The 27294-nt window shown below is 35.3% G+C and overlaps 1 protein-coding gene across 3 annotated transcripts in view; it reads right to left on the bottom strand.

The window, feature by feature from the left end:
- The window catches only part of KCNN2 (potassium calcium-activated channel subfamily N member 2), a 180299-nt gene that overhangs the window by 8257 nt on the left and 144748 nt on the right, over positions 1-27294 (bottom strand). For 2 of the 3 annotated variants that reach the window (XM_072597187.1, XM_072597194.1), the window contains 2 exons: positions 14696-14806; positions 316-443 (listed from right to left, as the gene is read on the bottom strand). In XM_072597187.1, coding sequence (XP_072453288.1) covers positions 316-443; positions 14696-14806 — 239 coding nt within the window. The remainder of the gene's footprint in view (positions 1-315; positions 444-14695; positions 14807-27294) is intronic. The other variant, XM_072597192.1, reaches the window with a different exon arrangement.

Raw genomic sequence — 27294 nt, 5'->3', positions numbered from 1 at the left:
AATGACAAAGATTCATACGCTTTGTTAGGCAATAAAACCTTAACAACGACTCTAGCAATAATTTGAATGTGTGCAACACATGAAATGAGAGTCTTAAGCATCCACTACAATATCAAATATTCATTCCTTTCAATGTATGTTATTGGTGTATAATCTCTCAAATATGCAAAGAATTTACAAATTTTTCAGTGTTCAAAAATTTTCATATCTAAAAAAAGCATTACTTTGCCATTTAATGCCCTCTGAAAATAAAATTTTTCCCCTAATATAAATCCAAAGATATAACAGCAGAATGGGAGAAAAATTACTACTTACTGATGGATTGCTTGTAAGAATTTACGCTGATGTTTTCTTACTCTTGAATGATCTATTTTTTTTACCAGCTTTGTATTTTTGTAAATTAGCCATGTTTCCCTGAGTACATTGGCAGCTGCATTTTTCACCTATATAAAAAGAAAAAGATCAAGTTCGTAAAATCAGTACCTGAATCTTCTAGTACTTTTCTAGGAGGCCCTTGTTCATCAAATTCATTGTGATGAGTTAAGTCTGCTAAATAGATCTACTATTGCATGCAAAAAAATGCATGGAAACAGAGAGAGGGATTTTAATGTATCGTTTCCCATGTACCTATGCAACATTAGAGAGACCTTTTAGTTTTCGAGAGGGGAGACATTACTATAAGATAAAAACTGGAGGGGGCTCTAGAGATCGCATAGTTCATGTGAAATCTCTCTGCTTTATAGATGAAAGAACTCAGGTCCAGAGATATAAAGGTATTAAGGGGCAAACCCAGAATTCAAACCAAAGTGTCCTGGTTCTACTTATATTAGCTAGAGTATCTGATACATACAAAATGATGCTTTTCACCATTTTTGTTGTTCCCTTGTTGGAGCTTTCCTCAAGACCTATTCTTAGTCCTTTAAATTATTTCCACTTCATGCTGTGATTGTTTTCCCATGTCACTTTTTTCTTAAAAAAAAAAAAAAAAAAAAAAAAGCAAAACTGCCAAACATATAAGGTTAGAGACTGTAGCAGGGCTGCTCAAAATTGGAGTCTAGTATATTTCATAAATGATAATTTCCTTGAATGGACAATGATAGTCTAAATGTACTTTTATACTTCAACAGTGACATTAAATCAAGTACTTTTTTTGTTAAAATCTTCAGCAATTATGACTGAAAGGCAAAATCTGTTGCCTTTTCATCTAATCTCAGTATGGAGTAGCAATAAATGGCCCTGTGTTTGACTACTTTTTAATATCCAAGTGTTTGGCAGTATGGTGATTATGTAAATTCAGAAAATTTATTGAAGATTTCTGCTTTTATTTAGATGTCTTGTACCGTATAGATCTAGTTTGGGTATTGTTGCTCAGTAGTTGTGTGTCTTTGGACAAACCCATCATTTCTTTGGATTTCAAAATTTTTTAATGTGTAAAATGAGAGTTGGACCAGCTGGTCTCTAAGGTACTTCCAACTCTAAATCCTTGACTTTTGGATTTATTAATCCTTATTAAGTTAAGAAGCTAATATCAGAAGTTAAAGCTGGTGTATTTAATGTGAAAACAATGAGCTTTCCATATGGGAAGGATGGAAGTAAGGTGATGATTCGAAGTTAGAAAACTGCCTTTCAAGGAAGGCAATGTGATGTAGTAGAAAGGGAAATAGGGAGTCAAGAGAAATGTGTTTGAATCCTGGCTCTGTCACTAACTAACTAGTTAGACACTTTATGTGTCTGAGTATGTTTCCTCTTCAGTGAAATAAGAGATTGGACTAGATGGTATTTAATGTCCCTTATACCTCTAACATTTATCATTCTAAAATATGAACAACCAATCTTAAACGGATATTGATCCTGAGAATTTCTTTTTCCAGACTGAAACATAACCCAAAGTATTCACTAACTCTTTTCTCAGTAATGAGTAGATTGCCAATCACTGGAAATTATTTTGTAGATATTAGTATGAAGAGATGACTGGTGTGTGATTTTTAGAAAGTACTTTAGAAATAATCCTTTTTTTAAATTTGGCTTTAAGACTAATCATTGTATCTCAGCATAGATCTGTATTTGTCCTTTGTTTTCAAAGAAGACCATGACATCAGAGAAACAATGGCATGACTTTCACTTGACTTTGTTTTGAGTGAGGGGGGGCTGTGCAAGATCACCAACGTCACTTTGTCCTCCTGAGCCATCTGGGTGCAGTGATTAGATATTCATCAGGATGACTGGAGATGACCCAGGATGCAATGGGAGACCTTGACCTTTTTAGGCTGGCCTTTTCAGGTATTCATTTAGAGAGAGGTAATGCTCATATAGGGATGTAAATAGTTTGCCCATATTAAATAACAAGTTTTCTTTTTCTTTTCTCTTCTTGTGTATGTTTTTATTTCTCTCTTGAGTCTTGTATTTGAAAATGAAATTTTCTAGTGAGCGCTGACCTTTTCATAAGAAAGGTTGCCTGGATCTCATTGGTGGTATGCTTACCAAATTTTCAGATGACATGAAGTCTAGTTACTGAGTAACAGAGTCCGTATTCAAAGAGATCTTATCAAGGACAGAGCCAGAGATATTTGTACAAGGAATGAAAAAGTCCACACTTCCATTGAATGAGGGAGACAAGTGTATATACAAATATGTGTGGCATAAATGTAGAATGAATCAATACAAATGCATACAGAGAAGTTATATACAAAGTAGTTTGGGAGAGAGTACAGCAGCAGGTGAAATGATTAGGAAAGGCTTAATGCAGAAGATGGTGCTTAAGGAGGGAAAGTATTGGAGGCATGAGGTAAAAAGCGGAGTGTGCATAAGGAGGCTAGCTAGTGCAAAGGCACAGAGATGGGAGATGCAATGTCACGTTTGAGGAATCTTAAGAAGCCTAGTTTGGCTGGATTGCAATGTGCAGGAGGAGAAATAATATTCAATAAGGTTTGAAAGATAAATTGAGACCAGGTTGTATAAGGCTTTAAAAGCTAAACAGAAGAATTTACATTTTCTCCTAAAGCAAGGGTCTTAACATTTTCGCATGTGTGCAACAGTCTGCTGAAGCCTATGGACCCCTTGACAGAATATGCAAAATGCATAAAATAAAATAAAATACATAGTATTACAAAGGGAACCATCATATTGAAATGCAATTATCAAAATAGTATAAAACAGACTCCAGGTTATGAATCCTTGTCCTAGAGGCAACAGGAAGCCACTGGATTTGGTTGACTAGGGGAGTCACATGAACAGATCTACACTTAAGGAAAAGTACTTTGGAAGTAGAGTATGGGATGTTGTAGAGTAGAGAGAGACTTGAAATAAGAGGCTCTTGCAATAATTTGTTGAAACTCATTAGAGACTGAATTAAAGTACTGGGTGTGTAAATGAAGAGAACAGATTAGTTGCTAAAGATAAGTGGAGGTAGAAACAAGACGACAATTGGTTTTGTGGAATAAGAGAGAGTGAAGTTTTGAGGATAATTCCAAATACATGAACCGAGGAGATAATCAGCATGGTGAGGTCTTCAAAAGAAATAGGGAAGTTTGGAAGAGGCCAGAGTGTGAGGGGGTCATGATAATCTTTTTCTTTAACTCTGGGACATCTAGCTTGAAATGTCCAATGTCCAATTCATGATTTAGGAGTGAAACTCAGGGTAGAGACTGGGACTCTGCATGTACATGTGAGTCATCTGCACAGAGGTGATAGATAAACCTATGGTAACTGATGAATTTACCAGGAGACTATAAACAGAGAAAAGAAGAGGGAACAGGATAGAACTCTGAGGAGCACCTACAATTAAGGAGTGTGACGTAGGATTCAGGGCTTCTTAAACTTTTTTCACTCACAGCCCCTCCATCACTTCTGAAGTGACCCTATGGGGTCACAACCCACAGCTAAGGAGAGATGAAGATGATGAGCCTTCAAAAAGAGACTGAGAAGGAAAGATTGGACAAGCAGAAGAAGAGCTTCCAGAAAGTATGTCACAGAGAGGAGAGAATATTCGGGAGGGTAGGATGGTCAGGAATGTCCAATGGAATAGATGGGGGGAGAAGGATAAGGACTAAGAAAGAACATCAGATTTGGCAATTAAGAGATCATTGAAAATAGCTTTGGAGAGATCAGATTCATTTGAGTAATGAGGCTGGAAACCAAATTCCAAAGAGTTGAGGAGTAATCACAAGGAGAGAAAGTGAAGGTTATCTAGTGCAGACAGGTTTTTCTTACATTGATTAACCAGTCTTTAATTTTTTCATGATTTCTTTCTTTTAAAATGTTGTAACCATTATATAAGTGGTTCATTTGCTTCTGTACACTTCATTCTCCATCAATTCCTATAAAACCTCCAAGATTTTTCTGGGATCATCATGTTAATCACTTCTTACATCACAATACGATTCTATTATATTAAAATACAATTATTTGCTCAGTCATTCCCCAGTTGTTGGGCACCCACTTTACTTGTAGTTTTTGATATAACAAAAAGTGCTGCCATGAAAAATTTTATACATCGCATCCCATCCCTTCTTTTTTGTTTGCTTTGTTGCAAAAGCCAAGTAGTGATATTAGGTCAAAGAATTTACACTGATGAGTGACTTTTGAAGTATAGTTCTAAATTACCCACTTTTCTCCTATATCATTTATTTTTTAGTATGAAAATATTTGTTCTCCATTTACTTCTGAATCTTTTTTTCAAATAATCTTTATTGATTATATATTTATTTTGCTGCGATAAGTCAAGGAAGTACTTCATGTTTCTGCTTTTTCTTTTTTTCCCAAAGTTTTTATGATGTAGTTTTTAAAATTTAATTATTTTGTTGTGTCTGACTCTTCATGACCCCATGGACCAGAGCATGCCAGCTCCTTCTGTCCTCCACTATGTCTCAAAGTCTGTCCATGTTCATATTTGTTGTTTCCATAGCACTATCTATCCATCGTGTCCTCTGCCATCCCCTTTTCCTTTTGTCTTCAATCTTTCCTAAGATCAGGGTGCTTTCCAGTGAGTCATGTCTTCTCATTAAGTATTTAAGTTTCAACTTCAGTATTTGACCTTCCAGCGAACAGGTTGAATTAATTCCTTTAAGTACTGATTAAATTGATCTCTTTGATGTCCAAGGAACTCTCAAAAGTCTTCTCCAGCACCACAACTAAAAAGCATTAATTCTGTCATGCTCATTTTTCCTTATGGTCCAACTCCCACAATCATACTGTCCACTGGAAAAACCATAGCTTTGATCTATGATCACCAAAGGTGATGTCTGCTGTCCAGATCTGCCTTAGCTTTTCTTCAAAGGAGCAAGGTTTTTTTTTTTTTTTTTAAAATTTCATGGCTGCAAGTCATCATTGGCAGTGATCTTTGAGCCCAAGAATATAAAATCTGACATTGCTTCCATTTCTTCTATCTCTCTTTGCCAGGAAGTCATGGGATAAGTTGCCAAGACCTTGGGCTTTTTATTTTTTGATGTGAAGCTTCATGGAACTTTTTATATGCTCCTCTTTTATTATCAAGAGCTTCTTAATTCCTCTTCACTTTCTGCCATCAGAGTGGTATGATCTTATTTTCAGTTTTTTAAACTTTTCAATTCCGATTTATTTGGTAATTGCCAGAAATCTATCATAATCTAAGTTTTCTAATACTGCATTCAGGTCCTTAAGATGTCTTTTGTTACATCTTCTCTCTTCATTTCAATTAATTTATTCTTTAAGTACTTATATGCTATGTCTATGGTCCAGATATATGTATACATGTAAATATACACATATTTATGTTCATGTATAGTATTGATTTACCTCGTTCTCTCTGGTGCCTTTAAGAATAATACTTTCATCGCTTATCTCTCTTAACAATATCCATTTTTTTCTGTTGCTTTGCTTGAGATCATAATTGCAACCCTTGCTTTTTTGACCTAAAGAATCATAAATTGTTATAACCTCTAAATTTTACAGTGTGATTCTTTATGTTTCAAGTGTTTCTTGTAAATGGTATGTTATGAGATTCTATTTTCCAATCCATTTGGCTACCCTCTCATTTCATGGGTGATTTCATTCTATTTATATTCACTGTTATAATTGCTAATTATATATTTCCCTCCATCTTCTTCTACTTCCCCTCTTTTGAGGAGGAATTTGATCACCCCCTAGCAATATAAAATTACTGAATCTGTTTACTCCTGTGTGGCTCCTCTCTTTGCCAAGCTCTGACCTGATCTCCAGTTCTTACACTTTCTTTCTCTTTTTAATACTCCCTTTATGATCAACCCTCTGAAGTTGAAGATTATTTTATGACTACTCCTTCAACGAGTCTTAGCCTCCTCTTGTTCCGCCCCCTCTCCTTTCCTGATCCCATCTGTTTCCTTGATTAGTTTAATGTATTTCTACACTATAACCATGTTTTTTTCAATATTCTTTTGCCTGTTTCTGAGAAGAGTGAGTTCTAGAGAATCCTGCTCCTCCTACTCCTTCCTTGTATATTTTTCTTCTCAAGCACTCCAGTTATGGAAATTAGTAACTTTTCCCTTCTTCCTCAATTCTTTTCTAGTATATCCCATTTTCCCTAACTCCCTTTCCTCTTTTCAACATCCCACATCTGGACCTTGTTTTCCTGAAGTGCTTCTGCATTGTTTATCTTCTATTTGCTCAAATATATTTACCATTTTAGGTTTCTCTTAACTCCTAGATTCATATTTCTCAGTTTCTACTGAGTTCTGGCCTTTTCTTCCATATTGATCAAAGCACTGTACTCCACTAAAGATCTATGTTTTTCCCCAACAAAGGAACTCAGTTTTTCAAGGTGCAATTCTTTATTTCAAACCTTTATCTTTTGCCTTTTAGAATGTTCATATTCTAAGATTTCATTTCTTTATAATATTTGTTACTAAGTCCTGATCATGGTAGCTTGTTATGCAAACTCTTTCTTTTTGTTTCCTTGTAATAATTTTGATTGGAGCACACAAGATTTTAGCTCTCACATTCTTGACTATTTTCGGTTTGGAATTGCTAGGCATTGATAGGTAGCTTCTTTCTATTTTTGCTTTCTCCTCTTGTTCTAAGAGGCAATTCTCTCTTGTGATTTCTTGAAATATAATATCTAGGTATTTCATTGGTCATAGTTTGTAGGGGTTCTACAGATTCTTATGTAATGGGTTACAACCCATTATATATAAGCTCATTATATAAGAATGCACCTGATGCATCCTCATGCAGAGTCTTTAGGGCATTTGTCATGTCTTGTTTGGTTCAAACTCAGATGAGTTTACTTTTAGGCAAGTATAATGAAGGGGAGCTTTCACTCACTCCAGAGGTATCCTCTGTAGATGCACAGGTATCCTCTGTCTATCCACTTGGCTGGATGCATGGTGACCAAAAACCTTTTAAATGATCACTTTACTCTTACTGCATGTACGTGTATCAACCTTTGGGAAGGATTTGGATGTTTGCAACAATGGAAATTCTAGTTCTTGACTTGTGAAGAATGAAAGCTAATCAGAGATTAGGAATGAAAGGTAGGGTTTTTCCCAATAGATCATACATTTTATTAAACACATTAAGAAAAGGTTTAAGGAGAAGATCTCTTGCTCTCTTTCTTGATGGCTTTTCTGTAAGAATTATTGTAAATCTTTTGGTGGGTGGAGGGCAACAGCTTTGCCTGCCTTGTCTCTCTGCTCAACATGGATTTGTCTTTGGGATGGCACCTTTGTTCCTTGTGTATTTCTTCTATTCTGATCTTAGGTGAATGTTAATCCTGAGAGGAGAACACCAAGCAACCAGTGATACTGAGAGACTCATCAAGGGGAACACTCAACCAGCTGGTGAGAACAGATCCTTCAAAGTCATCTGAAGTCTCCCAAACAACCCAAGTCCTGAAGTCAGTGGTAGCCTTAGCTGAGTCTGGTAAGGTATACAGCAGTACTGGAGAGCAACCTGCTTGATCAGTCCAACAAGAAGCTGGACCAGCTAAGCAAGGGAACTGACTTTCCACTTGGCAAGGCCACATATAGAAGTGAACTTGGTGGTGATTACACAGAGGGAGAAAATGATTCAAAGGACCAAGAAGTATATTTATTCCCCACAATTGGGGCTGGGTGTTATGTTGCAACCACTTTATATTTGAGTTTTCTCTTCTCAGGGACTAAGTGGATATGTTTTTTAGGGGGTGGGTGGGTAGTGAGAGAGTAAAAAGAATGATTTTGTACTGTGATCCCTGCTATACCTTTTCAATAAAAATAATCTTTTATAAAAGCTAATTCTTGTTATTTGGTTAAATCATATTTGGGAACACATTTGATAGGGCTTCATTTAGAATACATATTGGGACTTCTGCATTTCGGAAGACTTCCTAGAGATATTCCTCACCCAAGGCTCTACTTATCAGATGCCCTCATTTTTGGTAAAGAAGAATTGGCAATGGTTTTCTCTCTTTTCTTTTAGATACAATAATTTGTTTTCCTGTTTGCTTCCTTATAGATCAATTTCTATTTAATAACTTTTGCTTGTTTGAATATTTATGTACTAACCTATTGTATCACTATATCCATTTGTTCAAGTTCAAGTTCTCTTAGAGTAGGAACCCTAATTACTTAATTATGTTTGTGGTGTGTGTGTGTGTGTGTGTGTGTGTGTGTGTGTGTGTGTGTGTGTGAGAGAGAGAGAGAGAGAGAGAGAGAGAGAGAGAGAGAGGGAGAGAATGTGTGAGAGAAAAATAGAGAGTTAAATGGACTGCTTTGGTAGTCTGATAAAGTCTATGGACCTCTTCATAAAATAATATTTTAAATGCATAAAATGAAATTAAATACATAGCATTATAAAAGAGACTAATTCTATTGAGATAATTAAATATTTTTTAAAAGATTCATAGACCTTCAGCTAAGTACCCCTGTCATACAGCTTGCTATAACAGCTCAAAAATATTAATATTTTTCCTTTTAAATTGACCCTATTTGATTTCCTGTTAGATTTCACAGCTATTGTTTGCCTGCTAGCCTAAAAATCTTGAATAATCAACTTCTAATGTTTAATGGGGGTTCTGACAGCAAAATTCAGACTTAAATTGAAGAAAGTAGGGAAAATCATCAGAATGTATAGGTATGATCTAAATAACATCCCTTATGAATATGTAATGGAGATGATGAAAAGATTTTAGGTATTAGATTTGGTTAACAGAGTGTTTGAATAACTATAGACAACTATAGACAATACTATATGGGGGCAGCAACAAAAAACATCCCAAAGAAGGGGAAGAAAGCAAAACAGTAGGCTTTTTAAAAAATCTGAGGTCTTAAGGAAAGTGAAAGGCAAAGATATAGTGAACTGAATGAAGGAGAACAGCAAGGAGAGATAAGAAGGATTTCTTAAGGCAAAGAAAGAGAAGAAAACAACAGAGCAGGAAAGGCAAGAGATCTCTTTCTGATAATTGGAGAGATCAAGGAAATGTTTCCTGCAAAAATGGGTATAATAAAAGACAAATTTGGTAGGTACTTAAAAGAAGTAGAAGAGATTAAGAAGAGATGGCCAGAATGTACAGCTGCTGTCCTTCATTCTCGAAGAGGACCAAAATGACATCACTATGCTAGAATCCAGTTTCAGTGTGTCTGACTGTGGCTGATCAGACCAGTATGAGCTTGGAATACTCTACGACAGGTGGGGCACAAATAGTTCATGAGAACATTTGAGGTGGCTTCTCTAAATTTGTGCATCCTGCATTTCCTTTGAACTGTTTCAATTCTTTGCTCATAGATCACAGCGCCTTCTCTGATGCGGGCATGCTATGCTGAGAGGTCCTGTGCCAGTGTCTCCCATGTCATACAGTCAAATCCAAAGTTCTTCAGACAGACCTTGAGAGTGTCCTATTATCGCTTCTTTTGACCATCATGTGAATGCTTGTCCTGTGTGAGTTCTCTGTAAAACAGTCTTTTTGGCAAGCGCATGTTTTGCATTTGAACAACGTGGCCAGCCCATTAGAGTTGCTCTCTCTGAAGCATAGTTTGAATGCTTGGCAGTTTAGTTCAAGCAAGGACCTCAGGATCTGGTACCTTATCCTGCCAGATGATCTTCAGAGTCTTTCTAAGACAATTCAAATAGAAATGATTCAGTTTCCTGGGTGTGATACAACAATGAGGTCAGCACAATGGCTCTGTAGACCTTCAGGTTGGTAGGCAGTCTAAAACCTCTTCTCTCCCACATTTTCTTTTGGAGCCTCCCAAACACTGAGCTATCTTTGCTAATGTGTGCATCAACCTCATTATCAATGTGTACATCCCTGGAAAGCACACTACCAAGATAAGTGAACTTATCCATAGTATTCAAAACTTCTCCATTTGCTGTAACTGATGGTTCCACATATGGGTGATGTGGTAGTGGCTGATGAAGCATCTGTGCTTTTTCATGGTGTTAATTATTAGGCCAAAATTAGCACAAGTGCAGAGAACTGATCTATACTTTGTTTCATCTCAACTTCAGAGGCTGTATTGAGTACAAGAATGTACAGATAGACTATAGAAGAAAGAACTTAACCACAATGGTGTGGTTACTGATGTAGAGTCAGACATCCTGGAGAGTGAAGTCAAGTGGGTCTTAAGAAGCACTGCTGATAAGGCTAGTGGAAGTGATAGAATTCCAGCCGAGCTATTTAAAATCCTAAAAGATGATGCTATTGTAATGTTGCACTAAATATGCCAGCAAATTTGGAGAACTCACTCGGGCCACTGGATTGGAAAAAATCAGTTTACATTCCAATCCAAAAGAAGGGCAATGCTAAAGGATATTCCAGCTATAGAACAAGTGAACTCATTTCACATACCAGCAAGTTTTGCTTAAGATTTTGCAAACTAGACTTCAGCAGTATGTGAACTGAGGATTACTAGGAGTGCAGGCTGGTTTTCAAAGAGGCAGAGGAATTAGAGACCAAATTGCTAAATTCACTAGAGTAGGGTGAAAGCAAAGGAGTTCCAAAAAAAAAAAAATCTGACTGACTGACTACATTATTTGACCGTTTGGATCACAACAAATTGTGACAAATCCTCTAAGAGATAGGAGTATATGATCATCTTATTTATCTCCTGAGGAACCAGCATACAGACTAAGAAGCAACTGACCATGGAACAACTGATTGGTTCAATATTGGGAAAGGAACATAACATGGCTGTACATTGTCACCTTATTTATTTAAATTATGTGCAGAGCACATCACACAAAATGCTATAGTGGATGAATCAAAATGCAGAATTAAGGCTGCTGAGAGAAATATCAATGATCTCAGATATGCAGAAGATATCAACCTGATAGCACAAAGTGAAGAAGAATTAAGGAACCACATGATGAGGGTGAAAGAAAAGAGTATAAAAGTTGACTTGAAGCTTAATGTGACAAAAAAACAACTAAGTTCATGGTTTCTGGACCCATTACTTCCTGGTAAATCAAGGAAAAGAAATAGAAGCAATGTCAGATTTTATATTTTTGGGCACTGCAGATGGTGACTACAGTCATAAAATTAAAAGACACTTGCTCCTTTGAAGGAAAGCTCTGGCAAATATGGATAGTGTATTAAAAAGCAGAGACATCACCTTGCTGACAAAGGTCTGTTTAGTCAAAGCTATGGTTTTCCCAGTGGTAATGTATGCCTGTGAGAGTTGGGTTGTAAGGAAAGCTGAGTGCCACAAAATCAATACTTTCAAATTACGGTGTTAGAGAAGACTTTTGAGAGTTCCTTGGACATCATCAAGATCAATTCAGTCAACACTTAAAGAAATTAACTCTGATTATTCATTGGAAGGGCAAATACTGAAGCTGAAACTTAAATACTTTGGCCATATGATGAGAAGACAGTACTCATTAGAAAAGACTCTGATGCTAAAAAAGATTGAAGGCAAAAGGAAAAGAGAACAGCTGGGGATGAGATGGATAGATACTGTCATGGAAACAGTGAACAGGAATTTCAACAGACTTTGAGAGATAGTGAAGGACAGAATGGCTTGTTATAGTATGGTCCATGGAGTGAGTCCGTCCATCTGTCCGTCCTTCCTTCCCTCCTTCCTTCCTTCCTTCCTTCCTTCCTTCCTTCCTTCCTTCCTTCCTTCCTTCCTTCCTTCCTTCCTTCCTTCCTTCCTTCCTTCCTTCCATCCTTCCCTTATTCTTGAGTGATTATGTAATTCCATTTAGATTGCCCTTGTAATAGCAGGGATCCACTGGGGTTAATTTGGGGTGCCCTTTCGTATAGGGACTCAGAAGAAATTTATCTGGACCTCCAAGGGAATTGCTTATAATATAGCAACTGCTAGAGTAATTTGTGTGTGCCCTGTCTAGAAAGTGACACCTAAAGATTTTGCCTGGTTTCTGCTTGGATAGTGCTATGTACTGAAGGAAATATGAAAGAATTTTTACCTAGGACAGTTTGATTTTTCATCAAGGGTGAGAGGGGATGGAGTAACTTCCCATTGTTCCATATGCAAAATCCCTGTGGGAAGAGAGCTCCATCTATCCTGGAAAGTTCTTTAGGGATTAAGTTTCTCTCTTAGACAGGAAGTTTGATTTTCTTTGTCTTTTTCTTATCTTTATTGCCTTTAGGTAGGGGAAGGCCTTTTGAAAGAAACAAAACAGGTACTTTATAAATTCTAGTCAAGTAAGAATCTCTGATAAACTTTATAAAAACATTCTTTGTTTACTAAATATGCGTAACTGTATTTGGGGACAATATTTCTAACTATAATTTGGGATTGTATAAGACTTGTGCCATGTTGAACTTTTTTTTGGAGACCTATGTTGCACAGAAGAGACAAGGGAGAGGATAATGCTTACGTCTCCATGTTATCCTATAGAAACTTTTTTGGATGGGAATATGGACAATGAGTCTAAAATGTAGCCAATATGTTGAGGGTATGAAAAATTTAATGGGAGGAGGAATGTAATGGGGAAGGGATATTAACCCATCAAGTATAGAGAAAAATACCTTGAAACCATCTGGAGAATATACATATGGAATATCATAATGTTGTTGCCTTTGCTAAATGCATTAGTAGGGCAGGTTTGAAAAACATTTTATATATGTTATCTCATAATATAATGATTTCCTTTTTTGGCGGGGACAGTTTTAGTCATGTGAGATTACTTATAACAAGTTCAATATGTAACTCTGAAACAGAACAAAGCCAACTGACCCTTAAAATGGCATCATTACGACGATGTCTTATCCAGCAATCTAAAAATAATATATAATCTATAGAGAATTTTTAAAGGCCAAATTTTATACTATAGTTCAAGAAGAATGAAAAAGGCAAACATGTAATATCATTAATAATACAATATGTTAAATTAATGGTGGGGGCATATGCAATGCAAAAGTCTCTGAAAACTGAAAATAAATACTACATATAATGCAATAGAAAGGCATATGCTGAATATGCCTTTCTGTATATTTAGGCTACAACAGTCCTAACCAATGAGGAACTTTTAAGCAGAATAGGAATGAAAGAAAAGGAAATCAAAGGAATCAAGGAAATGTATCATAAGAGAAGATAAGAATGACTAGTACATTGTCAGAATGTTCCACTAGCATCTCTACCATGTCAGGGAAAACAAAGGAAAGCCTTCATTCAGCACATTGGAGGGATCCCCTGTGGTGAACTTATGGTATAAAATGGACAAGAGCCATAAGTAGACATGGATGAGTTGTATCCTCCATTACTGGAGGAAACAACCTAATTGGTCAGGTCAAAGCTCCATTTGAGAATTTTAAGTATGCTCAAGTAAAGTTGTTATTAAGAACTCAACTACCCTTGACACATGCATGACCAGTATTAATTCACATGTATGTTTGTTTTCTAACTCATGATATATTTTAAAAATCATGGTTTACCTTTCAGAGAATTTTTAATTTGCACGTTTCTTCCTTTACTTTAGCTTTAAAATGTATTTAATTCCCTCACAGTGTTTTGGATATAATTCTCATGGCATAATTTATTCTGAGTTTGTATATATGAATACCTGTGCATGATATTTTTATCATATACTTTATCTCAGTAGATATATTCTATTAAACATTGAGGAAATAATAAGAATAATGAGAATTTTTGGACACATTGTGTGGCTTTGTCTTTGCTTGACATGCAGCACAATTCTGAAAGTAAAGGATTGAATTTCTTTGTATATATCTATGTACATATATACACATGCACAGGTGCTAAGTGAAAAATTTTGCTTTATTTCCTCTTAGCCTTGAAATAAAAAATATCCATTGCCATTCACCACTGCAGTTAGCCTTGACACCTCAACATCTTTGACCATGCTATGTATTTTGAAACAACTGTCAACAGAAATGATTTAATCTAATAAAATATCAAGTGTTCTTGGTTACTAGTGACCAGTACTGCTGGTTATAATGGAGAGAGAAAAATATAAAAATTCTCAAATAAAAATGCTATTATGTTCTTAGACATGATGAACCTGCAGAATAACGAATATGAGGGATACTTGTCAATCACAAGTGTTGGTTTGGCTTATTTCTTTAGGAAATATCACATTTCTAAGGTTAAGAGAGCTATTTGTCTCTAAACCAAATAATTTTCTTTCTTTGAAACATAATTATTGACTCTAAAGAGAATATTATAAAGGATGTCATTTGATTTTAATGGCAACCTTCAAACTAAAAGTTACAGTACTCATGAAACATGGAAAACACATTAAAAAGATAGCCTCTTTTCAGATATATGGCATATAGACTTACTCTTTTGGTTAGCTGGGTATCCATCATGAAATTATGCACATGTTTTTCAGCTTTGGTAAGTTCTAATTTCCTTGCAACCACAGCTACCACCAGTGCAGTGCAACCAGCACCCTGCAGATGACAAGAGAGAACCCCAGGGAGTTACCATCAGGAGCATTACACGCAGCTTAAGAATCTTCACCTATGTAGAAAAACTGCATTGTATCAAGTGCATATTTGGTAGACGGAAACATCATATTGGTACAGGTATTGAATATGGTCATTAAGTATCCTGAAAGATGGAGAGAATCAAGTTTGAATAAGTAAATAACACACTGTCAATTTGAAACGGTTATTTATACATAGAAATACCATATTTACAGATGTTATTTTTACCACTAGAAAAAGATGCAGGTATTCCTATTTGCAAAAGATCAGAAGCAACTTACTGAAAATAAAGAAAATATTAAAAAGATTATATAGTGCTATTTCTCAAAATGATTATGATAATGAGGGGAAATTATCATGAGCCCATATGAATCAAAGGGTCAGTGATAGGCATTTTCTCTAGTGATGGTTCAGCTGTAGACTGAATATTTATTATTTTGAATACAGCTGAGTCCCATCTAGGTCATACATCACTAACGGCTTTATACAACATAGTATGTGCTAAATGAACAATGAAATTAGGAGGGAAAGGACACTTTATCCCTGGAAAACTGGGGCACTATGTCTTTGGAAAATGATGCCCAACTTCAATATACTTAGAGTAGTGTTAGAAGGGCAACAGGACTGATTGAGTCATGGGTCACTCAGAAGTCAGGTAGAAGGATTCATGTAGGTATAGTCTGAGTTGGGACAAGTGGGAGGAAAGGCAGGCAATTCTTTACAGGGCAACATGCAGAAGGGTACAACTACTTGTACAGTTGCAAGAGATCTTTATTAATATTACTTTTTATAAATGCACATATTTTTAAACTAGACAATACTTTACTCCATGCTGCATATTTATTTTGTGACATCAAGGTATATGCATGTGTTATAGTGAAGGTTCTTATTGGAATTTTCATGCTTTACCTAGATCTCATAAAAGCCCATGAACTCTGGACTTGAACCACTTGTTTTGTGTTTTAAAGGAGAAAATAGGTTTCACTAATTTAGTGGCCCCAAGAACCTTCTCCAGTAATCTGAGTTTACATAGTTTATGTCAAGTTTCATAGGCATAAACAGGCATGTTAAGCATTTTGGCCTCAGTACTGTGTTGCAGGACCTGTATACTTTGCTTCTTTCCAAGGCAGTGATATGCTGCATCATGCAGAGTTACTTGGTTCTACCTAAACACATGAAGTGGAACTGTGACCCAGTGAATCACAGCATCAAAGATTTGGACCTGAAGACACCATGTAATACTATTTCATCTTACAAAGGGGGAGACTCAGGTTCAGAGAAATTGAGACATTTGTCCTTAAGCAGATAACTACTTTTAGTTGTCCAAGGTTAGATTTCCACCCAGTTCTCCCTGACTCCAGGACAGCACTCTATACACTACTCTCCTATAAGTTTGTTTCCCACCCAAGGCAACACTGAGTGTTTTGTATTTTGTGTCTTACGCTAGAGGATGATGCCAAACTGTTAAAATGCAGGCAAAGTAGGATCTTTGCTGTTTTGTTTTAGTATAATCAAGTGCCTCTGATTGAATCTTGCCTTTATCAGTCAAGAGTCTTTACTTCAAGTAATGTACAGAAACAAGAGTTTCTCTAACTAGAAATGGTACGTGCATTTGTATAGTTAATTATTTTAATGTGAATAAAGAACTTTCCCACTCATTAATGGACCTGGGAAGATTTGTAGGAAGGCTCACAACTTTTGTTAATGAGGCACTGGTTCTCCAGGGTTGTGTTGTCTTCTGGCTGTAAAAAATATATAAATATTCTGAGGGTGAGATTTTACTTTGGGGCTTACTGTCTGGAAGTGTTTCCTTGGCCAGATGAGACTCTGGGAAGCCCTTAAGGAGACCCCTTCTCCCTGCTTTCCTCTCTGGTAACTATGAGCAGACAGCTGGATTTGTCTGTTGATCTGTCAGACATTTGGAAGCCTGTCTGTTGACCTTTGATTTCTCTGTATTTTCTCTGAAGTTCAGGGTGCTGACTTTTTCCCCTGAACTAAGTGAATGATACACGTGCTTGATTAAAGGGATTATTGACCCCTTCCTTTCCTTTTATTTACTATTGACCTCCTTTGACTTTTATAAATGCAGATCTAAGAACCTGTGATAGAAGGTCTCCCTGTGTATGGTGGGGTGCTTTGACACAGCTGTTCATTACAGCATGTCTTATCATTCCTCCTACACACCTCATTGCTGTGGTCCTTGGGACAATAGTTATGTTACACTTCCCCACCCCCAGTGAGTAACCTTGTCTTCACCCCTGAAACATCTGGTAAAAAAAAAAAAAAAGCTTTATTAGTAATCATTGGTTCATTAGGCAGCTAGGTGGTCCAGTGGTTAGATCACTGGGCTTGGAGTTAGGAAGACCCAAGTTCAAATCCAGCTTTAGACATTTGCTAAGCTGTGTGGCACTGGGCCATTCACTTAACCTCTGTCAACTTCCATTTCCCAAACTGTAAAATGGGGACAGTAAGAACGCCTGTCTTACAGTTGTAAGGATCAAAAGAGATAATAATTGTCAAATGCTTAGCACAGTGCCTAGCATGGAACAGACTTGTTCCTTACCTTTCTTCCCTTCCCATTAAATAAACATTTATTAAGTGCCCACTGCATGCAAAGCACTGCGATAAGTGCTAGGTGAAATTTTGGATATGAAATGGACCATTTTCTTACGAAGTTCATGGGGAATATGATTTAAAAACATAATCATAATATGCAATAATCTGGAAAAGTGCATCAAAGAGATAGAAAATAAAGTATGTGATGGCAAAGGGAAAAGGTAGTTGGGCTTAGGAAGGATCAAAAGAAGTTCATTGAAGAAGAGGTATTTGAGTTTGGCTTTAAATGATGGGTAGAGAATTCAACAGGTCCAGTTCAATGGAGAGGACATTTAGCAGGGGAATGATGGCAAAGAGTAGGCCAGTTTTGTTAGAATGCAGTGAGCACTATAAGAGGACTATTACGTAAAACTAGAGAAGACGGAGATCGATCATGGAAGGCAGTTCCAGACTGAAGGGAATTGATTGAAACCCGAGGAGTGTGAAGTTTTCTCATTAGACAAGAGGGAACCACTGAAGATTTCCAAGAAGGCAAACGGTACAACCAGTGATATGAATTTTAATTGCAATTCTATATTTTCCAAGCATATCAACAGTAGCCCAAAGTTAAAAAAATAAAAGCATCTTAGCCTTCAGGAACATTGCATTTCCTTTTTAAATTCTAAAATGATAAAGCCATTTTTTTCTCCCTCTTCTCTAGCAAGCTCCTTCACAATTTCCTCTCTAACCTCCCTGTCACCTACACCAGAGACCCCCTCCTGCACAAAAATTCCCATATGGCACCTCAATTTTTCAGATTGCTGACTTAGAACACTATTTTAGGAAAGTCCTAACTCTTTTGCACTTCATTCGCTCCTCTTTGGTCCCCTTCTCCACAGCCTTCTTGCCAGCTCCCTTGCTTATGGATACGTACATTTTTTTCACCCATACCTTTTAGGTCTGGAACTAAGAACCATGATCAGATCCATTCTGTCATTGTTCCTAGATGTTAACCTACTTCCCTAAAATCTCACTCACAATTCCTATAAAATTCCTACCAAAGCCCCCATCTCTGGTTACTCTTCCTTAATAAGTGCTGTCTCTCCTATTAAAATATTAATTTCTTGAGAGTAGGGTCTATCTTTGCTTTGCCTAGAACAGTGCTTGGGACATCTTAAGTGCTTAATAAATGATTTTTCCATTTGTTCTTTCCTTCCTTTGTTAATCCATGTTGTTTGTTTCTGTAAACATTTTTTTTTTTTTTTTTTTTACAAATTTAAGATAGTAAATAATGGGGAATTTGATTTTTATCTTAATTTGAATTAAAAAAATCAATTTGGGCATAATTCTAGGGCTTTGTTAGTTTGGCTTATTAGTTTGGCTCTCTCTACATGCAAGGTAGTGTAGAATAATGAAAAGAATACAAGATTCAGGATCGGAGAATCTGCATTCAAATCCTGCCCCAACTCTTTCATATCTGTGTGACTTCAGGTAAGTCATATTGTCTCTGGGACTCCCTTTTATTTATAAAATGAGACCTGTGTTTAGAAAAGAAATCATCTGGACTAGCAGACATTTAAGTTCCTTTTCAGATATGATCCATCAGAATGACCACACCACTGATGTGAATGCAATATTTACCTGAATGGAACAGTTCAGGAAAAGGGAACGGACCTTCCTTAGTACTGTCTCCCCAGTGTCTTATTCTTTCAGCAATACAGACATGGCCACGTGGTAACTGTGTAGGGTATTGTTTCTTTAATATGAAATTTCAGAAAGATTGAAAGGCAATTTATATTCAAAATCCTATAAAGTCAATCAATAACATAAGAAAAGGAGAGATCATGCTTCCCTGGTCATTAACTATTTAAGTTAGTGGGCACTTTATGGATAATCCAATCTAGTTCATTCAGGAAACTGAAACCCAAATTCAAGTGATATGTTCAGAATACTTCTATTTCACATTAAAAATGATTGTTCCCTCCATTTACCTTAGCTAATCATGGTTTGTTAGGTCTTTAACTTGGCATATCCCAAGTTAATTGATATCTATGGTAATTGATTTACCACAGAGATAATTTTTGGTAGTGCATTCAAGAGACCATTTTACTCATGTTTATATCCCTTGTTTTGATGATTACAACTGCATAAATAGTTAACATTTACAAATTCAACACAGCTTGTAGTAAAAATTAAAAAGCGGCATTCGTATTCTAAGGTATGGTTGGCATACTGCAATACACTCCTCTTCCAATGTCTCAATGATGCAATGATTTCTCCAAAGATATTCTAAGGGAGAACAAACAATGGCAGGTCCTATATCAATCTGGAGATATTTTGAGTATTAATCGAGTTGATGAATTAGCTTAAATTTGGAGAGACTCACGAGCACAAGGCTGTCAACAAAGTAACTAATTTTTATGACTCAGTAACTTATAAAGACTTGATGAAACCATGGATCCTTGAAGTAGTAGTGTGACTAATGTCTGTTCTACCAATCTTAAAGTGAAGAGGAAATGGAAAGGCGGCAATGACACTTATGAATTTTTATTTCTATCATTTTCTTCATTTGTTGAGAATAATATTAAATTCATAATAATAAAAAATTAGAAAGCAAAAGACTTTCATTACTAGTTTTCAACATTATTAAACTATGCTTAGAGTGAAGAAATGGAAAATGAGAAACCTATTAGCACAGGAGAAAAAAGAGAAGGTAGGAACAGAACTAAATGAGTAATTTGCAGCTATCCTATATCTCTTTTTCATATCTAGATCTAGAGTAAGATAAAGTCTGGGCTGAAAATGGAGAATTCTTTACAATGAACTGTTTTTCTATACACTCTCCTACTTTAGCTGTTGGAAAAAAAATAAGTATTGCCTAAACACTGTTATAGCCATGGATTTAATTCTACTTATTTAATGATCATACCTATATATGAATCACATGAATATTATCCACTCATCTCAGCAAGTAATACATATTAAGAAGAAGAATCAGTGATATTTTATTTTTAGTAAGTAAGGAATATAAAAATCAGGTACTCTTCAGTAACTGGAGTTTTAGAAAGAGTGGTAAGTGTCTTGCTTCTGATTAAAATGAAGACAGGAAAAAGTTCTGAAAAGCCTACATATACTTTAGCAAAGATCTAAAAAAAACACCAAATGGAATTGCGAACAAGAAATCCAAAAGAAGCAACACATTAAATACCTTTATCTAGCCTAGGATAAAAAAAGGAGTAAGATATCTATAATTGTGGGGAAAGGAAACCTGTAAAGAAAGCCAATGGAAGCACTGGTAAAGCGACTGGAAACCAGCCAGTTTTGAGCAAGAATTCTGTTCTTAAACTGAGGGTTGAGGGGTCACGAAAAATTTGGCAACAGTAAAAGGTTTCTGAAATGCACAACAGCCAAAAATTAATTCAAAATCAAAGTGTAATCAATCTGAGGTGTTTCTGGCAGCCTTGCCTGAGTTGCATTGCCCAACTTCGTGGCAGTTCTGAATACAAAGCATGCGCACTTTGCACTGTGCATGCTCTCAGGCCATGCAATGCCAATGCTACAATGGAAAAAGTTTAAGAAGCCCTACTCTAGTGCTAACTGAAGCTAACAACCAGGAGCTTGTAGAGCTCTGAAAGGGAAACTCTAAGGGATTTGAAAGTCAACAGTGCTCTGATTATGGACGCTGCCAGAAAGCCAGAGACTAGTAGCAATGTGAGTACTCTCTGGAGGATGAAAAAGTGAGTACTCTCATTCTAGTTCTAAAAACTACAGTACTTTGACTTGAGACAATGGGAGTAGGAGATAACCTGCAAGAAATCAAAATTAGGACCAAAAGGAACTGATCCTCTCATCAACAAGTATAGAATGAGCCAGATTGGCATAGTTCCAACCCAGGAAATGAATCTGAAGATATGACTAGAAGACACCAACCAAAGTAACAATGGACTTTAGGTCAAGAGATGGACAAGAGGTAAACACAAAAGACCAGTAAAGCCATGGGGTGGGGAGTAGGATGGGGAATGACTTCCCACCGAGCACTACCAGAGTACCTGGATGAAATAAAACCGGACATTTTTAAAAATGACATCATATCACCATATGTTATGGCATGTAAGTTTAGGCTGTATCTGTGTGGACAAAATGAAGTGGAGATCTGAGAGAATTAACACAATAGTAAACCATTTTGCAGAATGTTTTAATCTGCCTCACAGACTTGCTATGTGAACTTGCATAAGGGAACTTGTCCAGAAAAATTTCAGGATCTCAATTTCCTTATTTGCAAGATGATGACTTGAACTTGATTTGCTGGTGCTAGAGCTCTAAGGTCATTTCCAGTTCTAACATTCTACTTTTATATGAGAAAGAGATACATATATGCCAATGTAGCAAAAAAAAAAGATAAAAAATTAAAAATTAAAATAAAAAAAATCAACTAGGCTTTTTGGCTTGAATTGATGTGACCAGGCCTGCATGTAGTAAGACAGATTGATGAAGTAGATAGTTGTCAGTTTTGGCCAATTGTAGTAAACAAAAAGGACAATTAAATGTATTTAATCTACTATGTAGAGAATGCCAAGAATATTTTAAAAAATGAAATGAGTTCTAGAGGGAAAAAATAGAAGTCAAATAAAGAAGAGGAGGAGGAAAACCTTACCCAACTAGTTGACTCCCTGAAAATTAAAATGGAACAAATAGAACTTAATAACTTCAGAAGGCAAAAAGAAATATTACAACAAAATTAAAGAACAAAAAATGGAGTATATGGTATATAGTATCAGAAACAAATGACCTCAAAAAGAAAAAAAAAACAAAAGTGAGTTTTAGAATAACTGGACTCCTTGAAAGTCATAACCAGACAAAAAAACTTGTGCAATATATTTTTAAAAATCACAAATGAAAATTACCCAGATCTATTAGAGTCATAAGACAAAGTAAAAATGGAAAGAATATCCTAATCAATTCATGGAAAGACATCTCAAATTAAGAGGTAGGAATGTCATAGCCAAAATCCAGAGCTTTCAAATAAATGAAAATGCCACCATGCACCACAACATAATGCCACCACAACATAAATACCACTATGAACTTTTGAACTTGAGCTAACTGAAAACAAGAGTGCCCTTGGAAAAACTGAGATTTAGAATGTTGCCATTAGTGATTATAAATCCAGATTTAATTTGGTCAAAATTTATCCTGAAAATAAGATCATAATGTGATCTCATTTACAGTGAGTTCTCCTATTAGGGCAATTGTGATAAATCAGAACTTTATGCAAATTATGTTTGCTATTTGGCATTAATGAAATATGCTGGAAAATGCATGGATCAGGAAAATCTGAGTTAAAATCCAGTCTCAGAAATGTATTAGCTATTTGAACTTAAAAAAATTACTTCACCTCTGTGTACTTCAGTTTCTTAATCTGTAAGGGGAATAAAATCAAGGTTATTGTGAGCATCAAATAATTGTAAAGTATTTAGTAGAATTCCTGACACATAGTAAGCACTATATAAATGCTAATAAATGTAAGTACTCTATATTAGTCTTCAATGAAATCAGTTCAGAATGTCAAAGGTGATAAAATGAATGATTTTCTCTGTAAGATAATTTGAAAATGTATTTGGCTGAATGATATTATCTGACTGGTAATAAGTTTTATTTCTGATTTTAAATGCAAGAAATTATTTGTTATGCTGTGAAATCTGAGAAATGATTTTTATCATTTAGCTGTTAGAAGAATAACCTCTCTTAATCTGGATGTTATTAGGTTATGAATTGAATTTTTAAAAGAATGTGGCAAAATCTTTGAAAACTTACAATATTTAATGGGGTACATTTGTTTTGAAATGGATAATGTAGTAAATAATTACTTTTATATACATACTATTACTATTACATACTTAATTACATCTGAGATTATTTGCCTATCACCTAGGAAAATTATTAAATTATATCTGTTAAAAATAGTATGTATTGAAGTTACATGCTTGAACCAACTTCGTAACAATAGGGAGCAGCTAGGTGGAGCAGTGGATAGAGTGCCAGGCCTGGAGTAAGGAAGACTTGAGTTCAAATCCAGCCTCAAAACCTGAACCAGTCATATGACCCTGGGCAAGTCACTTAATCCCTATTTGCCTCAGTTCCTTATCTGTAAAAATGGGGACACACTGGAGAGAGAAATGGCAAATCATTCCAGTATCTTTGCTGAGAAAACTCCATAGACAAAGTCTAAAAAACAAGAAGTAACAATAGATTTTTAATAGATTAAAAGATTTCATTTTGCATAAGAGGTAAATAGGCAATACAGATATGTTATTCTGGAAGCATACAGTAGCCAGATATTTTCTAGGGTCTTGAATCAACTATCATGTATTCATTGTATGTGTGAATGTACAAAAGTAACATGTACAAAGGATGTAAGATCACAGTGATAGGATGCTAAGATTAGTTTTTTGCTTGTATTTGTTTCTTATTTTAAAGAGTTCACTGGGGATATGTAAATTTCAGTGTTTCATTTTAATACATCTTTTTTTCCCCAGTCCTTTATTTATGAAGACAGTTAAGTGATGATGATGAATTAGCTTTGCAAAAGAAGGGAAAAGTGTTTACAAGGATGTATGTCAGTGTGATCTCTATGTTTAAGGGTTTCTATAATCCAGAAAAAATGTCATCAATACAATCTTGAGTGACAGACTAAATATATAAAAAGAAATAAAAAGTAGAGTTTTATCTAAACATTCTGTGCAACTAATGCTAAAATATTTTAAATTATATTTCTAAAGGCATAATAAATTTAAAAGGGAATTTGTGACATTCAATTGATAAATAGAGAAGATGACTAAGAAATGAAAAGAAAGGTATCCTTGAGCTCACTTTCCCCGACAAGAGTATCACCTAAGGTAGCACAAAGAGATCAAAATAAGACTTTTTGTAAGATCAGATTTTATGTTGGCTTAGAAATCCAATGAACAGATCTATGTTCAGTTCAAATCCAGTAAATGCTACAAATACTGGTTTCCTGTTCTGTCCCCACAGAAGCAATCAGAGCTAAAGTACCACAGTCAGTCAGTGTCACACAAGACTTAGTAGCAATTACATGGAAGGAGAAAAAAATATTGAAATATTCCAAAATTCAAAATATAAATGATTATAATGAAGTCACTTAAAAAACTCAGTATAATTTTTTGGGGGAAAATGCACTTTTGATAGGGAACTTATAAGACTTATAACACATACCTGGGATGTTCACTCACATAGTAGTAGCTCTCTAACAGAGTATATGGATACCTCTTTTTGCTGTAGTCTTTCACTTTATCAACCTTCACATAGGAAGATTTAGGTTCCCAGAGAAAGATCAGCACGACCTTGTTGGGGGAAGAGAAATGTGCTTCTCCTCATCACCAATTTAGTCTCAAGCCATTCACAATGATGCCAATTTTAGATCATAAATATAGCCATTTACTTAGAAACAAGGCAAAGGAAATAACATCGCAGATATTCATATATTAAAGAAATGTAGGAAAATAAACACACAAAATCTACTTATCAACTTGGTTCACACTTGCCCACAAATGTACTCACTATGTGTGGGACAGAGGAGGCACATAAACTTAGAAGGGAAATATGAATGAGGAAACTCCATATATTTGAGATAATTCATAATCCTAGACTTTAGACTTTGATGCCATCGGTCAATTCATTAACATCTGCCCACACATGAAACTGCTTTCTGCTGCCTTTTCTGTTCTAAGGTTCACTATTTGGTTGATATATATTTTTTTTTTTTAGCTAGTGAAATACCAAAAAATACTCTTCTTTCCCCCCCCTTTTTTTTAACTAGTAAAGCATGGAAAACAGTTTTTACTCATCATCAACTTTAAAAGGACATTAAATAATGGTACAGTATTAAATGAAAAACAGAATCAGAGAAACTACAAAATTCATCAGGCTGACTCCACTGGCAGATACAGACAGGTACAGCCAGCTCTGCACCAGCATCATCCAATCTTAGTAAACAAAGCTCACAGCAGAATTGTTCATTGCCTGTGTGATATAGAAAATTCCAATCAGTTCTTCAGTGACTAAATTATTGTTATCCATTTAGACCTCAACATTTCTTTTTATTTAGCAAATGAAGTACAAAACATGCCATTCCCTCCTTAAACAAGAGTGTTAGCAAAGAAGTGGGCATTTCTGAAAGGTTTCACCTCTCCCAAACTATGTAGATAGTGTAGAAGGGCAAGTAATTAAGCTCCCGTTCATTGTGCTCCAGTCAGGAGCTCAGAACTGAAGTTTCTGGTCACTCACAACTTCAGCTGCCCCTTCTAAGGCAGTCCCAATAGAGCTAGCTTGTCTTTTCTAGCTCTTGCTGAGTCTTCCACCACCTGTTCATTCAGGACCACTCCTGTCCGACTTCTTCAACTCTTTCACTGTGCTTTCAGTAGCTTATACCAGGAGCTTCTTCAGTGACTCATCTTTTGCTTATGAGGTACAAATCACCAAATATCCTTGGTAACAACAACAGTCTTTTTTAAAAATCATGCCTGGTCTCTAAATATTTTTATGATCTTTCATTTTGTGAGTTTTACCTTCTTAAAACACTTGCATGTAAATGAGATAAGGGAATGCAATTCCCTGCAACTTCTTTATGTATTATTTATTACTTCTCAAAGTCGTGTTCTCACACAATCTGTGTCTTTGAAGACTGTGTTTTTTCACACTTAAATTTTGTAAGTTTTTATTAGTAAACAAAAGATCTGTGTCTTTTGAAATCATTAGACTTCCTACACAGGAAAAAGGCTTCATCCTAATCCTTTAGAAGTTGATTTAGGACTTCAAATTTTTTGTCATAGTTCATTTTCTGTCCCAAATTGATCATGTGACTCTTTGAAAATTGTGTTTCTTTGTACATGGCTTTTTGCTATTTTAATAAATCAAACTTTTTTTCCTACCTTTTCAAGGCATCAGATTTTTCACTTATGAAAGAAGTAATACCATTCAGGTTTGTTGTGAGGAAAACATGAGATAATATTTGTAAAGCACTTTGCAAACCTTACATATTAAAGCCAATTATTATTATTGTTGCTATTAGGAGGGATAGCAATCATAATCTCAGACAATGGAACAGTAAAAATAGGCATAGCAAAAAGACATAACCATGCGAACTACATTTAAAGGCAAAAAGATAATGAAATGATATCAGACTTACTATATATATGGGCCAAATGGCAGCGTATCTAATTACTTAAAAGAAATGTAAAATGAATTAGAGATAAGAATAAAGAGTAAAAATGTAACTGGGGAAAATACCAAAAGTTAATAAGAAAGAAGTTAAAAACTTCAATAAGATACTAAAAAAGTTAGATTTGTCTTTGGAAATTATTGAATGTGAACAAAAATAATATACACATTTCTCAGTTGTTTATGGCATTTTCATAAGAATTGACTATGTTCTCAGACATCAAAATTTCATAAACAAAATTAGAAAAGCAGACGTTGAATATATCCTTTACTGGGTATGGCACAATAAAAATTATTTTTTTTAAACGAGCATTTCAAGAAAGGATTCAATAAAACAATTTAATCCTAACAAAATAATAGATCATAGAACAAATCATGTAAGCAATGGATAATTTTATCAATGAAATGAAGAACAATCAAAACTGTTGGGATTCAGCCAAAGTAGTCCTTTGGAAAAAATTTATATCTCTAAACATTTTCATTAACAAAAGACTAGATTAAAAAATACTCACATGAGAAAAGCAATATATAAAAACAGCAACTAAACACTAAAAATAGAAATACTAAAAATCAAAGATGAGATTAAGAAAACCGAAAGCAAAACCAACACTGAACTGCTAAATAAAACTAGGATCTTGAGTTCTTTTTCTTCTTTAGAACCAATTAGGAAAATAATATAA

Source organism: Notamacropus eugenii, chromosome 3 (genome assembly GCF_028372415.1).
Source record: "Notamacropus eugenii isolate mMacEug1 chromosome 3, mMacEug1.pri_v2, whole genome shotgun sequence".
Classification (NCBI taxonomy): domain Eukaryota; kingdom Metazoa; phylum Chordata; class Mammalia; order Diprotodontia; family Macropodidae; genus Notamacropus; species Notamacropus eugenii.
The sequence above is the reverse complement of the archived record's forward strand: the minus strand, read 5'-3'. Positions and strand labels throughout refer to the sequence as shown.